Here is a 16,427-nt window from a genome sequence, read left to right as displayed (position 1 = left end):
CACCGCCAGCTGCGTGTGGTGCGGCCTCTCCGGGTGGTAGAACTTGCACTTGATGCCGTAGGTGCATTTCTTGCCTGAAAGGGGCGGGGGCAGAGAGGGCGAGGCGTGAGGCCGGGGGCGCGGAGGGGCAGTGCTGCCTGGTGCATCCGGGGAGTGCCAGCCCGCCCGCCTCTCCGTGGAGAGTCCTCCAAGCAAGCCCCCAGGCCGCCGCGGACTCCGCAGACTTAGTGCTCTGGAAACGCCTCAGGATCTGGGCTCGGGGCCAAGGTGGGGAGAAGTGCCCAGGAGGCGCGGGCGGCCTGGGCGAGGGGGCGCTGGGCACACTCATCCCAGGGTATGCAGAGGAGTGTTGGTCCCAGGTCCCTTTGACCAGGGACTAAGACCAAATCTCTGGATTCAAAGACTTTCAGCCTCCACTTCCCCAGGGACCCTGTGGATAAGGCATCACAGGGAGAGGGCTGTAGGGAGTGGGTGCTCGGGGCATAGGACTGTGCCTGCAGTGCCGCCTCAGTTCCCACCGTTCTCCCTGTTCGCTGTTTAACGCTTGCCTTCACCCTGCACGTTGTTCTAACAGAGTCGTGAACAAATGATCAAGTGTTACCATCCAGACCCAGGGCTTCTGAGAGTGAAAGGGGGAAGGAGTCAGCCTGAATGTATGTATGGTCACCTAATTCTAACAAGAAATGATTGACTGTCACCCAAGTCTTTACTGAACTTTGAGACATCAAATAACTTGGTGAAGCAAGTCAGTAAAAGAGCTGACTAGAAGGCTGGCATCCCCCTGGGTGCTAGGATAAAATTCTTAACTCTTCATGGATAGCAGTGACCAAAATCCATAAAGTTGGGGGGGGAGGGGGTAGGGTGAGGACAGAAGCTGCCAGGGGCCAGGTGAAGGGACTGAGACCTGCAGCTGGGTTTGTGTCCAGTCTCCTGGCTTCTCAGACACAGCTTTGCTGTGTGCATGATCCCTGCATCCGACCGTGGCATGGGACCCTGGCTCCCATGAAATCACCAGCCAGGATGTCAGTTCTACAATAACCCTGTCAGGAAAGTTCACTCTCCAGGGTGGCATAGCTGGAGGGCAGAATTTGGGCAAGAGCCCAGGCTGCTGAGCACCAGGCCAGTGCTTTTTGACTGTGCTCCTGTACTACCCCTACACAAGGCCCTGAACAGGGCCTGCGAAGCACTGGGCACTACCCACCATAGGGACAATGCTGCCAGGATGGCTCTGGGGGCTTCGGCTTCCTGCTCAGGAAGTTGCTCAGGGAAGGTCCGTGGCGGCCCAGGGGGTCATCAGGAGGCATGAACCTGGAAAATAAGCACAGGTGCAACTGCAAGACCACCTGGGATTTGCCACCAGCACCTGTACAAAAGAAGCAGGCCCAAGTTCCCCAAGAGCACCAGGAAGCATTCCGGCCTGGGCCCACCACAACCCAGCGGGATGTCACAGCATCTTAAAGCAAAAGCTTCCCTTCACACTGAACCCCATGCAGAGCACACAGCACAGCTCTGGGCCTCTTTGGGTGTTTCTCCTGCTGTGGTTCAAGTCAGCAGTGTCAGAATCACCTAGCAGCTTAAAAGTACAGTCATCTGAGTGCAGTGGTTCACATGGGTAATCCCAACACTTTGGGAAGCTGAGGCAGAAAGATCCCTTGAGCTCAGCAGTTCAAGACCAGCCTGGGCAGCATAGTGAAACCTTGTCTCTACAAAAAGTAAAAAAAAAAAAAAAAAAAAAAAAAAAAAAAAAAAAAAAATTGAAGATACTTAACCCTGAGCCAAACGGTATGTGTCTGTGTGGTGTGTGTGAGTAGGTACATGTGTGAGACTGCATACGTGTGTGTGTGTACATTTGTGTGGTGTGGGGTATGTGTGTGAAGGGGGGTGAAGGTCCCAGAGGCGGCCCTGGGACAAAATGCTCCTGCCACTCATCCCTAGCATGGCACAGCCACACAATTCAGAGCACAGAAGAGCCCACACCTAGAGGCTGGGCTCCTCTTGCGGGTGGGGTTAGCAATAGCCAACATGAAAAATTCCAGATAGCAAACCTCCCCTGGCCGCCTGACTACATATTTCAAACATTATCTGATGTAATGAAATTCAAGACCATTCACAGTCTTTTTTAAACTTCTGACTACGACCGACATTGAGGTTAGTTACACGGCTACCAAGAGGGTAGGGACACAGGCTAGGTAACAAGAGTTCAGACTCAGCCTGATTGCACAGGGTGTGCTCTGACCTGTCCCAGTCCACTGTTTGTGGTGGTGACCCACTAAATTGATTTTGTTACCCACTTGTGGATTCTACTGCAGCTTGGACATGCAGTCTCCGTGCACATGGAAAATCATTCCCTCCACGGAAGTAGGTGGACCTCCCCGCAGCAGGCCCCGGCCTCAGTGAGTATCACCAAGTGCCACCAAGCCCCCACAACCCTGCTGAGGAGGAGGAAGCAGGCTTCCCTGACCATCTTTAAAGAAAAGGGGGCGCCACGGTGGGCCCACTCAGGTCCAGGCTGGCAACCACAGGTCCACCCGTCCAAGACACAAGGCGAGGCTGGGCCATTCCCTGCAAGGGCGTGGTGGTCCCTTAGGGCTTGCCCAGCGGCGCCCCCGCGCTCTGGGATCTCTGCACCAGGAGGATGAGCCTGGCGAGGTCGGAGAGCGCCGGGAACGCGGCCATCACGCGGTCCACCTGGTCGCGCGGGAAGACGCCGTAGAGCGCAATGCGAGCCCGGGCACGAGCTTCCCCCTCGTCCTCGGCCGCGTACCCTGAAAGTCCCCCAGTGGCGCCGTCGCCCCAGGCCGGCTCCGCCCAGGCGGAGCGCCCAGGGAAGCGGTCGGAGCGGGGTAGACGGGCCCACGGGTCGTCCGGCAGCCTGCGCGAGGAAAGCAAGTCGCCCTGCAGGTCCCTAGGGCGGTGTTCGCCCCGCGGCTGGAGCTGCAGGCCGGGCGGAGGCTGGAGGTCGCCCAGTGAGAACTGGCTCTCCGGGCTAGGGAAGCTGAGCGGACCTGCCACCTGGCAGCCCGCAGCAACCCAGTCGGGCCCTCCCAGTCGGGGCGTGAGGCCACAGGCGTGGCCCGGGGAAGGCGGCCCGAGGGGCCCCGGGTCGTCACTGAAGGCCAGCCGAGAGAAGCTCCCCTGCAGGGCGACCAGGTCTGGGGACCCCCGCGCCAGCGGGCGGCTGTGCGCAACTGGCTCCCGGGGGGCCGCCCGGGCTCCTGCGGGGCCGCCCGGGGCTCTCGGTGGCAGCTGCTCCTCTGCGCCCGCGCCAGGCCGGGCCCCTGTCTTGGCGCGGAGCTCGTCGGCCACCGCCAGCTGCGTGTGGTGCGGCCTCTCCGGGTGGTAGAACTTGCACTTGATGCCGTAGGTGCATTTCTTGCCTGAAAGGGGCGGGGGCAGAGAGGGCGAGGCGTGAGGCCGGGGGCGCGGAGGGGCAGTGCTGCCTGGTGCATCCGGGGAGTGCCAGCCCGCCCGCCTCTCCGTGGAGAGTCCTCCAAGCAAGCCCCCAGGCCGCCGCGGACTCCGCAGACTTAGTGCTCTGGAAACGCCTCAGGATCTGGGCTCGGGGCCAAGGTGGGGAGAAGTGCCCAGGAGGCGCGGGCGGCCTGGGCGAGGGGGCGCTGGGCACACTCATCCCAGGGTATGCAGAGGAGTGTTGGTCCCAGGTCCCTTTGACCAGGGACTAAGACCAAATCTCTGGATTCAAAGACTTTCAGCCTCCACTTCCCCAGGGACCCTGTGGATAAGGCATCACAGGGAGAGGGCTGTAGGGAGTGGGTGCTCGGGGCATAGGACTGTGCCTGCAGTGCCGCCTCAGTTCCCACCGTTCTCCCTGTTCGCTGTTTAACGCTTGCCTTCACCCTGCACGTTGTTCTAACAGAGTCGTGAACAAATGATCAAGTGTTACCATCCAGACCCAGGGCTTCTGAGAGTGAAAGGGGGAAGGAGTCAGCCTGAATGTATGTATGGTCACCTAATTCTAACAAGAAATGATTGACTGTCACCCAAGTCTTTACTGAACTTTGAGACATCAAATAACTTGGTGAAGCAAGTCAGTAAAAGAGCTGACTAGAAGGCTGGCATCCCCCTGGGTGCTAGGATAAAATTCTTAACTCTTCATGGATAGCAGTGACCAAAATCCATAAAGTTGGGGGGGGAGGGGGTAGGGTGAGGACAGAAGCTGCCAGGGGCCAGGTGAAGGGACTGAGACCTGCAGCTGGGTTTGTGTCCAGTCTCCTGGCTTCTCAGACACAGCTTTGCTGTGTGCATGATCCCTGCATCCGACCGTGGCATGGGACCCTGGCTCCCATGAAATCACCAGCCAGGATGTCAGTTCTACAATAACCCTGTCAGGAAAGTTCACTCTCCAGGGTGGCATAGCTGGAGGGCAGAATTTGGGCAAGAGCCCAGGCTGCTGAGCACCAGGCCAGTGCTTTTTGACTGTGCTCCTGTACTACCCCTACACAAGGCCCTGAACAGGGCCTGCGAAGCACTGGGCACTACCCACCATAGGGACAATGCTGCCAGGATGGCTCTGGGGGCTTCGGCTTCCTGCTCAGGAAGTTGCTCAGGGAAGGTCCGTGGCGGCCCAGGGGGTCATCAGGAGGCATGAACCTGGAAAATAAGCACAGGTGCAACTGCAAGACCACCTGGGATTTGCCACCAGCACCTGTACAAAAGAAGCAGGCCCAAGTTCCCCAAGAGCACCAGGAAGCATTCCGGCCTGGGCCCACCACAACCCAGCGGGATGTCACAGCATCTTAAAGCAAAAGCTTCCCTTCACACTGAACCCCATGCAGAGCACACAGCACAGCTCTGGGCCTCTTTGGGTGTTTCTCCTGCTGTGGTTCAAGTCAGCAGTGTCAGAATCACCTAGCAGCTTAAAAGTACAGTCATCTGAGTGCAGTGGTTCACATGGGTAATCCCAACACTTTGGGAAGCTGAGGCAGAAAGATCCCTTGAGCTCAGCAGTTCAAGACCAGCCTGGGCAGCATAGTGAAACCTTGTCTCTACAAAAAGTAAAAAAAAAAGAAAGAAAATTAGCCAGGTGTGGTGGTGAATGTCTTTAGTCCCAGCTACTCGGGAGGCTGAGGTGGGAGGACGACTGAGCCTGGGAGATGGAGGCTGCCGTGAGTCGTGATTGTGCCACTGCACTCCAGCCTGGGTGACAGAGTGAGATCCTGGCAAAAAAAAAAAAAAAAAAAAAAAAAAAAAAAATTGCAGCCTCTGAGCTTCACACAAGACCTGATTCATCAGAATCTGAAGTTGTTCAGGAATCTGCTTTTAAGAACTTCCCCTTTGGGAGGCTGAGACGGGCAAATTGCCTGAGCTCAGGAGTTCAAAACCAGCCTGGGCAGCACAGCGAAACCTCATCTCAACTAAAAAAGACAAAAAAATTTAGCTGGGCGTGGCAGCAGGTGCCTGTAGTCTCAGCTACTCAGGAGGCTGAGGCAGGAGAATTGCTTGAACCCAGGAGGCGGAGGTTGCAGTGAGCCGAGATCGCACTACTGCACTCCAGCCGGGACGACAGAGTGAGACTCCATCTCCAAAACAAAAAAGAACTTCCCAGGTGATTTTTATCCAGGAAAATGAAAGCATAATTGCTCTAAGGGCTCCTCTGGCTTCCCACTGTCCTCAACAAAAGGTTAGAAACCTCTATGAGGTTAACAAACACTTTCAGAAAAGCCAAGAGTGGTGTCATACGCCTGTAGTTCCAGCTACTAGAAAAGCTGAAGAGGGAGGACCCCTGGAGCCCAGGAGTCCAGCCTGGGCAAGAGAGTTAGACTCTATCTCTAAACAAACAAACAAATAACAACAGTTCCAGAAGGTTTCAGAGTTGTATGAGCTCCTTGAGGCATACGTCCCATTTCTCCTGTGTTTCACCCCTTGAAACAGAGCTGTGTGACATAGCTCTGGGCTGTGAACCTCCAGGTGAAGAGGTTCAACAGGAACAGGGATTTTGAATCAGTGAGGAAGTGGACCCCAGATGCTGCCTGCACATACAGCCACCTCACAGACTTAACCTCTTCCCCTGCACACCCTGGGGACACAGGGTCTGGTCTCAGTTTCCAGGGCTGCCCTGCCCCCGACCTGCCCTTCTCTTCTCCCTGGCGTGGAGCCCTAATGAGGAAGGGAATGCACGCTCAGAGTTCAACAGGGAAAACCCAATTCCTTAGAAGGAAAACGCCCCTTGCTAAGTGAGGTTCCACTTACTATATAAATACTTTTGTTCCCAAGGCCACTTTCAGGTCATACAAAGGTTCTGTAGAGAGTTTGGGATTCTAATTCAAGGAGGAGATGCTTTTATGGGTTGTTGTCCCCCTAAGAGTCCAGAGTCATACTGAAGTCCCACTCTGCAGAGAGCTGGGTGATCCCCGGCCCTGTGTGGCCTCCACAGCGCAGCTCCCAGCTGCACAGCCAGCTTCTCAGAATTGGGCCTTGACCAAGAATCTGGGGAACCGCCCACTGTGGTTATTAAAAGTTCCCAAAGACTTCCTCTCCTGCTCTCCCAGGAGCAGAAGCTGTGCCAAGAGGGCCCTGTGAACGTGCCTGGGGCACCAGGGCAGGCGCCCTCGCTCACAAGCGGGCGGCAGGCCCTGCCTCCTGGCAGGCCCTTAACAGAGGCCAGTGCGTCAAAAGGACTTGGCCCCGGCCCCAGGCTGTCGTCAGGCCAGAGATGGCCATGTCCCTGAGAGCTCAGTGAGGATTTCATAGGCCCAGACTAGCCAGATTCCTCCAGGCCACAGATGGACAGTGAGAGCCACCGGCCTTTTGCAGCTGGAAATGACAATGGGGGCTCCTGCAGGACACTGCTGCCATGCCTCTGGCCCTCCACCTCCATGGCTGCAGGAGCAGTTGGCCATGGGGACCACAGTACCCCTTGGGGCACCATGTCCTGCGAATAGCTGCTACCACTTCTGGGGCACAATTGTCTCTAGTCCTCACAATGATCTGAGGTGACACTATTAATCCCTTTTCAAGTTGAGGAACATTCAGCTCAGAGAGGTTGAGTGGTTCCCCCTTGACTCCCAGCCAGTAAGTGGCAGGGCCTCAGATGGAAACTTCACCTGCCCCAGCCCTTTCTCAAACACTACACTGTGTCCCTGGGTCCAGAGTCAGGAGCTGCTCAGTCATGTGCAAACAGCCTGAGCTCAGACCTCTCTCCCCATCGACCCTTCCCCGGGCCACGGCCATTCACTCGGTCATTCCTTTACAACTAGTTACTGCATGCCTGTGGGTCAGGCATGCTGAAGACACCATACGTAAGACAGATACAGTCCCTGCCCTCACAGAACTGAGGAGTTTGTCTCAAACCACATTCCAAAAAGTCAGTCAGAGAGCCCAGAATGAGGGCTAAGCCAACACTGCCTGGAACAGAAATGGAAATGGGAGCAACAGCCCAGCTGGCTGTGCTGTGTCACATACTGCTCTGGTCTCCAGACCCTCATCCTCCTTGCCAGTGTCTGCCCTCACCACCTGCTAAGCGGTTTGTGCCTGTGGCCCTAGTGTCCCTCTCCGCCTCCAGCCATAGCCAGTTGGTCTGGGATGAACTGACCCAAGGGTCCTATTTCAGGGCTACATGAACCAGCCAGGTTCTCTTGAACATTTCAACCCAGAGGTATGGAGACAGAGTCAGGGCCAGGCAAGGGGAGATCTTTACAGCCCAAAAGAAAAGATTCTGGACGGGTCTCAGTGGCTCACACCTAAAATCTCAACACTTTGGGAGGCTGAGGCAGGAGGATCGCTTGAGTCCAGGCATTCAAGGCTGCAGTGAGCTGTGATCATGCCACTGCACTCCAACCTGGGCAACAGAGTCAAGGCCCTGTCAAAAAAAAAAATCTGTTGCCCACTCCCATATGTAATTCAAAACTTTTGTAAAAAAAAAAAAAAAAAAAGCAGTGGCTCACGCCTGTAATCCCAGCACTTTGGGAAGCCAAGGTGGACAGATCACGAGGTCAGGAGATCAAGGCTATCTGGCTAACATGGTGAAACCCTATCTCTACTTAAAATACAAAAAATTAGCCAGGCGTGGTGGTGCCTGCCTGTAATCCCAGCTACTCAGGAGGCTAAGGCAGGAGAATCGCTTGAACGCCAGAGGCAGAGTTTGCAGTGAGCCAAGATTGAGCCACTCTAGCCTGGGTGACAGAGCAAGACTCCATCTCAAAAAATAAAATAAAATAAAATAAGACAAAAATCTGAAATAAGTGAAAGGCAATACAACAAAGTATAGATCTTTTCCATGATGACTATTTCAGTAATCTGAAGTATGCAATTCTGTTTTTTTAAGTTAGTGGTGCCCTAAGCGCATGCTTGCATGCTTGGCCCACATCTTGGGCTTCTCTGTAGTGTATCAGATGTGGCCCTGGGAACAGCAAGGTCAGAGCAAAGCAGCCCGCCGAGAATGCGGACCTGGGGGAGCTCTGTCTGCCGGGCTGAGTGACCGGGTGACCCCAAGCCCCGCCACCTGGAGGCGGGCGTGGCCACTGCCGCGCCCCCGAACCCCCGCCCGCCCGGGTGTCAGGATCCCAGCCGGCAGTACCGGTCGTTGACAAAGGAGAACATGAGCAGCCTCTGCTCGATGAACCACTTCCACTCGGGGTTCTCGCTCTGCAGGTCCCGGTAGTTGTCGTTGGAGACGATGACGCCGTCCTGCTCGTAGGCCACCTTCACGATGTAGCGGTCGTCGTAGCAGACCAGGCGCTTGCCGTGCACCTTGCGGGATGGCGTGTACACCAGCACCGCCTGCCGCTCCAGCTCCGCCAGCACGTGCTGCTCTGGGGGCGGGCGACGGAGATGCGGGTGAGGGCCCAAGGGCACCGCCCCTGAGGACCACCCCCAACGCGAGGCCACCCGCCTCCCCACCCGCTTCCTGGGCCGGTCAAATGAGAGCCAGAGAGGTTTTGAGGGGAGCGGAGGAAAAAAATATCAGTTTTTCCCGCCATAGCGTTCGCTTCTTTCACTCAGTTTCACTGAATTTGCCTGAAGCCTCAGGTGAAGCGGGTGTGTGGCTTCCGTCCTGCCCACGTCATGACAGGAGTCCAGAAAGCGGTACTCTACAAGGGAGAGTCACTTTAGAAGGAAGGGTTCAGCCACAGCCTTTGTCTTTTTGAGGGATCCATGCCACAATGCCCCTATGGTAGCAGGCACAGGGGCCTCCTGGAGAAAGACACTCCTGTATTAACCCGGACCTTGGTGATGCCTTCAGCATCATGGGGAGCCTTGCCTCCACCTGGAAAGCCCTGCATGGGCCCCTAGCTGGGAGCCAGAGGTCCATCTTCTCCCACCATACAGGAACCTGCCTGGGACACCTTCGGGATGGAGCACGCCATCTCTGACAGATACGGGGACTCAAGAACATGATAGAAAGCGTCCAGGACTAGGAATCCAGCCTGGAATCTGGGCTGGGCTCCAGTTCCTGGGTACTTCACCCCCGTTTAATGTCCGTCCGGTTTTATATTTATAAAATGAAGATAGCAACGCCTCCTCTTCCTGTCTCAGAGTGTCTGTAAGTGGACTGAGCTCAAGTAAGTGTGAGTTCTTGCAAAAACTACTCAAGAGATAAACATATACCAGATGGTACAAACATTACAAGGCCTTTTTTATCAGAGGCTAAAATCTGCATCCCAGGAGGGCCAGCTGTTTGATCTGAATTTTGCCTTTGGAGACATGCAGGAAAAAAAAAAAAAATCCATTTGACCCATAATAATTACTCCAGTCCCTCAAGTTTAAGTCCTTTCCCATATGACACTGTTGGCTGATTTTTAAAAGGTGCATAATGCAGCTATGACACAAAGAACAAAAATAAAGACACCACATATCCAGCATCTCCTTTGAGAAACAGGAGGTGGCTCATGTTTTGAAGTCCCCTCTGTCCCCTCAGTCTGCAATCCTCTCCATTCCCCTTAAGCCCTTAGGATAACCCTAGTTTTAGAACTCCGTGTTTATAATTTCCTTGTTTTTAGTTTTAAAAATGCAGATTATGAAAATCATTTTCTTTTTCTTTTTTTTTTTTTTTTTTTTTTTTGACAAGATCTCATTGTGTCATCCAGGCTGGAGTGCAGTAGCATGATCATGGCTCACTGCTGCTTCTACCCTCCAGGCTCAGGTGATCCTCTTACCTCAGCCTCCCATGTAGCTAGAACTGCAGGCGTGCACCATCACGCTCAGCTAATTTTTGTATTTTTTGTAAAGATGGGGTTTCGCCATGTTGCCCAAGCTGGTCTCAAACTTCTAGACTCAAGCATCCACCCACCTCAACCTCCCAAAGTGCTGGGATTACAGGGGTAAGTCACCATGCCCTGCTGAGGACCATTTTCAGTGTGATTACACATTAGACTTGACACAAATGGAATCATACTATACATATACTTAAGCAGCTTGTCTTTTTTGTTCATCATTATGTTTGTGAGGTTTGGTTATGTCATATGTTCATCACTGTTAGTCTTGCATCTAAGTCCCTGGCACAGAAGAGGCAAAAGCCTCTTCAGGGTATATCTCCAAGGGTGAATATGGATTAGTGGTATGGAAGGCACTTTACAAGGTAATGCCAAATTGTTTTCCAGAGTGGTGATGCCAAGTTACATACCCAACACAGCACATAAGACAACCTTGCCGACACTTGGCATTTTCAGGCTTTTGAATTTTTGCCAATATGGTGGGCACAAAATGGCCTCCTATTGTGGTTTTATTTTGCATTTCTCTGGTTGCTAATGAGATTGAGCGTCTTTTCATATGTTTGTATGTTTATATGGCCATATATGTTTCCTTTTCTGTAAACAGCTTATGCATGCTTTAGCCCATCTTTCTGTTGATTCATTGTCTTTTCTCATTGATTTGGAGAAGTTCTCTCTAGATGTAGGCAGTAATCCTTCATCAGTAATGTGTGATGTATAACCTGCCCCTACACTCTCACCCCAGTTTCAGGCTTATCTTTTCACTTTTTTGTTTTTGTGGTATCTATTAATGAATAAAAGCTTTTATTCATTAATAGGTTGAGAGGGCAGTAGGGAGTGGGTGCTTGGGGCATAGGACTGCGCCTGCAGTGCCGCCTCAGTTCCCACTGTTCTCCCTGTTCGCTGTTTCATTAATAGGTTGTGTGGACCTCTTTGGGTGTTTCTTCTGCTGTGGTTCAAGCCAGCAGTGTCAGAATCACCTAGCAGCTTAAAAGTGCAGTCATCTGAGTGCAGTGGTTCACATGGGTAATCTCAACACTTTGGGAAGCTGAGGCAGAAAGATCCCTTGAACTCAGGAGTTCAAGACCAGCCTGGGCAGCATAGTGAAACTTTGTCTCTACAAAAAGTAAAAAAAAAAAAGAAAATTAGCCAGGTGTAGTCAAATTATACCTGACATACATGTATGTATTACATTTATTACATCATACATAATAAACAGTGAAATTTATTCATCTTTCCTCATAAGTTTGCACTTGTTGTGGCTTATTTAAAAATTCCTTCCCTACCCCAAAGGAATTTCTCTACTTTTTCCTACATTATATTTAAGTATTACACTACTGTTGAAATTCACCGTTCTTCATATTCAGACCATAAAGAATAATTCAGGACAACCAGTTCATGACAGGGAACAGAACACAAGTATTTATATTCCCTCCTTCTCATAGTTTCAACGTAATGAAAGGTGGGGGAGAGCTGTAATCATGTTAAAAGTAGGTTTGGGGACAGCAGCGAACCCTGGATTTTGACATATTTTAGGAAGACAGAAAGCAGAGAGGATCTTATTGATTGGGGCATGAAGGGAACCACAGCCCAGAATGTGCGCAGAAGGCTGGAGTGGAGGTGGGAGCCATTTCCCTGCAGTCTTGGAGCACTCCCAGTGGTGGAGATGGAGTGGACGTTGGCAAAGTCGGGATGACTAACAGGTGAGCTGAGCTACTCCCTGGCAGCTGCTCCCAGGAGCATGGACCTACACTCATTTCCTGTCCCCATCCCGATAAACAAAGTGAAGATACAACCAGGAAGGAGGAAGCCTCCCATTGTTGCTGTTGACCTCCTAGAATAAAACCATAAAACCATCATCATCCTGCCATTGGAATAAGTGGTGGGCAGAGGCGCCAGGCTGCCTGCCTACTCCATGCCAGGTATACTAAAGTGAAAACTGCCAGTCAACACAAATGGTCCGCACTGCCATTCAGGGAGAAGTTATTATACTAGGAGAGAAAACCCATGGCAATTACACAGATACACAGTCATGTGCTGCATAACAATGTTTCAGGCCATGTGTGTGATAGTGGTCCCATAAGACTATAACAGAGTTGAAAAATTCCTATCATCATAGCCATCCTGACCTTGTAGTGTGACACGTGACTCATGTGTCTGAGGTGATGCTGGTGGAAACACTCTACTGTGCTGCCAGTTGTGCAAAAGTAGCACGTACAATTATGTACAGTATGTAACACTTGATCATAATAATAAAGAGCTTTGCATCTGATCTCTTCTCACAGGTGAGCACCCTAATCCAAAAATCTGACCAACATGATGTTCAAAGGAAACACTCACTGGAGCATTTGGGATTTGGGATTTTTGGATTAGGAATGCTGAGCCAGTAAGCATAATGAAAATATTCAGGAATTCAAAACTCTTCTGGTCCCAAGTATTTCAGATAAGGGATACTCAACCTGTTTAAGAAGCCAAACAACAAACAAGACCCTGTTTGTTTAAACTACAGTGTTCTGACCGTGCCTGGTGGCTCATGCTTGTAATTCTAGCACTTTAGGAGGCCGAGGCAGAGGGATTGCTTGGGCCCAGAAGTTAAAGACCAGCCTGAGCAACATGGCAAAACACCGTCTCTACAAAAAACAAAAACTAGCTAGGACCAGGTGTGGTGGCTCACACGTGTAATCCCAGCACTTTGGGAGGCAGAGGAGGGTGGATCTCCTGAGGTCAGGAGTTCAAGACCAGCCAACATGGTGAAACCCCATCTCTAATAAAAATACAAAAATTAGCTGGGTGTGGTGGCGCGTGCCTATAGTCCCAGCTACCTGGGAGGCTGAAGCAGGAGAATCGCTTGAACCTGAGAGGCAGAGGTTGCAGTGAGCCAAGAGTGAAACTCCATGAGGAAAGAAAGAAGGAAGGAAGGAAGGAAGGAAGGAAGGAAGGAAGGAAAGAAAGAAAGAAAGGAGAAGAGAAGAGAAGAGAAGAGAAAGAAAAGAAGGAAGGAAGGAAGGAATAAGGGAGGCAGGGAGGGAGGGAGGGAGGGAGGAGGGAACCAGCTGGGTGTGGTGATGGGCACCTGTAGTCCCAGCTACTGAAAAGGCTAACGTAGGAGGATCTCCTGAGCGAGGGGAGAGCAAGTCTGCAATGAGCCATAATGAGACTCCATCTCAAAACTAAATAAATAAATAATAAAACTGCAGTATTCTAATATTTGTAGCTTAAAATATTCCTAGCTGATTGAAGAATTAAAAAATGAAGAGCCTGGGTGAGGTGACTCTTGCCTGTAATCCCAGCACTTTGGGATTTTGAGGAGGGCAGATCACGAAGTCAAGAGGTTGAGAAAATCCTGGCCAACATGGTGAAACCCTATCTCTACTAAAAATATAAAAATTAGTTGGGTGTGGTGGCACATGCCCGTAATCCCAGCTACTCAGAAGGCTGAGGCAGGAGAATCACTTGAACCCGGGAGGAGGAGGTTGCAGTGAGCCAAGATCATGCCACTGTACTCCAGTTTGGTGACAGGGCAAGATTCGGTCTCAAAAAATAAGAAGAATAATTCCCTGGGTCTCAGTTTTCTTCTTCTTTTTAAATAAAGAGATTAGATGAGGTACTCAGTAAATAAATATTACCTGACCAAATAAATGTCTCTTTCAAATCCTATAAACTATTAGGAGTGGAATACAGATCCAGTGTCTCTTCAGGTATTAAAAGGTGTCAGGCACAATTATTTTGATAACTTAACACACCAAAAGAGTAACTTTTTCATTCATCTACTCAACAGCTGCTTAATGAACACCTAATTTTGAACTACTTATTGAATACCAGGTGTTAACGCTAGGTGCTAGGTACTAGGTGCTGGGGCTATGGCATTGAACAGTCATAATCAGTGCCTTCATGGAGCTTATAGCACAGTGAGGAAGACAAACATCATTAAACAAACAACTGAGTAGATATTTGACTACTGATGTTAGAAGTGCACCAAGGAAACGTGTCTAGTACCTCTTGGGCATACATCTGCTCCAGCATACCTCTGATAGGGGTGTCAGCTCTTGGTGGGTCCTTCCTCCAGGATGGAACAAAAACTTTGATGTAGGTGTGTCCTCTGTCCCTGAACCAGTCCACAGCCAGCTTGATTCCCCGGCAAGAGAAGGTTTCTTTATTTCCATGGCTACAATGGGAAAACAAAGAAATCTGTAGAGACACTGCAAGTGTTCTTAAGAGTGATTCCCTGTGAATATCCTGGATCACAGTCTCATAATCAAGGGGGAACCAGAAAAATCTACATTTTAGGCCAGGAGCGGTGGCTCACACCTGTAATCCCAACACTTTGGGAGGCCGAGGCAGGCAGATCATTTGAGGTCAGGAGTTTGAGAACAGCTTGGCCAAAATGGTGAAACCTCATCTCTACAAAAAATACAAAAAGTAACCAGGTGTAGTGGTGCGCACCTGCAGTCCCAGCTACTCTGGAGGCTGGGGCAGGAGAATCACTTGAACCTGAAAGGTGGAGGATTCAGTGAGCTGCAATCCCACCACAGCACTCCAGCCTGGGCAACAGAGGGAGACTTTGTCTCAACAATAACAACAACAACAAAACAAAACACACACATATACACACATAGAAAAAATCTACATTTTAAAGATAGTTCATTCTTTCATTCACAAATAATATCCATTAACAAGAACCACATAGCGTGTGATAGGTATGTAGAGGGGTCTTGGGCTCTGTGATAGCTAATACTGAGTGTCAACTCGATTGGATTGAAGGATGCAAAGTATTGTTCCTGGGTGTGTCTGTGAGTGTTGCCAAAAGAGATTAACATTTGAGTCAGTGAACTGGGAGAGGCAGACCCACCCCCAATCTGGGTGGGCACCATCTAATCAGCTGTCAGCATGGCTAGAATAAAGCAGGCAGAAGAAAGTAGAATGAGCAGACTTGCTGAGTCTTCTGGCCTTCATTTTTCTCCCATGCTGGATGCTTCCTGCCCTCAACATCAGACTCCAAGTTCTTCAGCTTTTGGACTCTTGGACTTACACCAGTGGTCTGCCAGGGGCTCTTCAGCCTTCGGCCAGACTGAAGGCTGCACTGTCAGCTTCCCTACTTTTGAGGTTTTGGGACTTGGACTGGCTTCCTTGCTCCTCAGCTTGCAGTTGACCTGTTGTGGGACTTCACCTTGTGATCGTGTGAGTCAGTACTCCTTAATAAACTCCCCTTCGTATATACATCTAGCCTATTAGTTCTTCGCTCCAGAGAATCCTGACTAATACAGCTCCAAGGAGAATACATTCTGAGGACTAACAGACAAGACCCTCTCTTTAACTGAAGCTAAGAAAGATCAACATAAGACAGATAGGAGTAGCCATCTACAGAATCACTCTCACCCTGAGAGATGGTCATAAATGTGTTATTGGGTTTCCCAAGTCCAAGCAAGGAGGCCAGTGCCCCTCAAATTCCACAGAAGACTTCAGTGGAAGCAATAAGGAGAGAGTGTGAGATCAGGCAGGGCCTTGCAGACATTATGGAAGATTCCTTTCTTCCTCCTAAGAGGAATTAAAAAGCCACGGAAGGATTTTAAGATTTGAAGTAGATGATGTGATGTGATGTGGTGTGGTGTGGTGTGGTGTGGTGTGATGTGATGTGATGTGATGTGATGTGATGTGATGTGATGTGATGTGATGTGATGTGATGTGATGTGATGATTCAAAAAGCCCAATCTGAGGCCGGGGGCAGTGGCTCATACCTGTAATCCAGAACTTTGTGAGGCTGAAGCGGGTGGATCATGAGGTCAGGAGATCGAGAACATCCTGGCTAACATGGTGAAACACTGTCTCTACTAAAAATACAAAAATTAGCCGGGTGTGGTGGTGCGTGCCTGTAATCCCAGCTACTCAGGGGGCTGAGGCAGGAGAATTGCTTGAACCTGGGAGTCGGATGTTGTAGTGAACCGAGATCGTGCCGCTGCACTCCAGCCTGGGCGACAAAGCAAAAATTGACGGTGACTTGGACTAAGCTGGTGGTGGTGGATGAGGGAGAAGAGTAGGTGAACTTGAGAGATATTTATTTAGAAAGTCAAATCTCCAGAACTCGATGACTGATTGGATATGGGAGTGATAGAGAAGAAGGCATCAAAGATGACTCAAGATCTCTGGCTTGTGTAACAGGATGGTGGGCTATTCACTGACTCCAGGAATTCTGGAAGGGAACAGGGTTAGAGGGAAAGATCATGAGTTTTATTTTAGACACATATCAAGCTGTTAACATTT

The 16,427-nt window shown here is 50.8% G+C and overlaps 1 protein-coding gene across 1 annotated transcript in view; it reads right to left on the bottom strand.

Moving 5' to 3' along the window:
* Window positions 1–2,096: 2,096 nt before the first annotated feature.
* ZC3H12D (zinc finger CCCH-type containing 12D) overlaps window positions 2,097–16,427 on the bottom strand; it is a 36,260-nt gene continuing 21,929 nt past the window's right edge. Inside the window, exons 3-6 of the mRNA XM_011947383.1 lie at window positions 14,195–14,334; window positions 8,537–8,771; window positions 4,505–4,611; window positions 2,097–3,377 (exon numbers count right to left, since the gene is read on the bottom strand). Of these exons, the coding sequence (XP_011802773.1) occupies window positions 2,584–3,377; window positions 4,505–4,611; window positions 8,537–8,771; window positions 14,195–14,334 (1,276 nt within the window). The 3' untranslated portion in view covers window positions 2,097–2,583. The remainder of the gene's footprint in view (window positions 3,378–4,504; window positions 4,612–8,536; window positions 8,772–14,194; window positions 14,335–16,427) is intronic.

Source organism: Colobus angolensis, unplaced genomic scaffold, assembly GCF_000951035.1.
Source record: "Colobus angolensis palliatus isolate OR3802 unplaced genomic scaffold, Cang.pa_1.0 Scaffold263, whole genome shotgun sequence".
Lineage (NCBI taxonomy): Eukaryota > Metazoa > Chordata > Mammalia > Primates > Cercopithecidae > Colobus > Colobus angolensis.
This window is presented reverse-complemented; position numbering and strand designations above follow the sequence as displayed.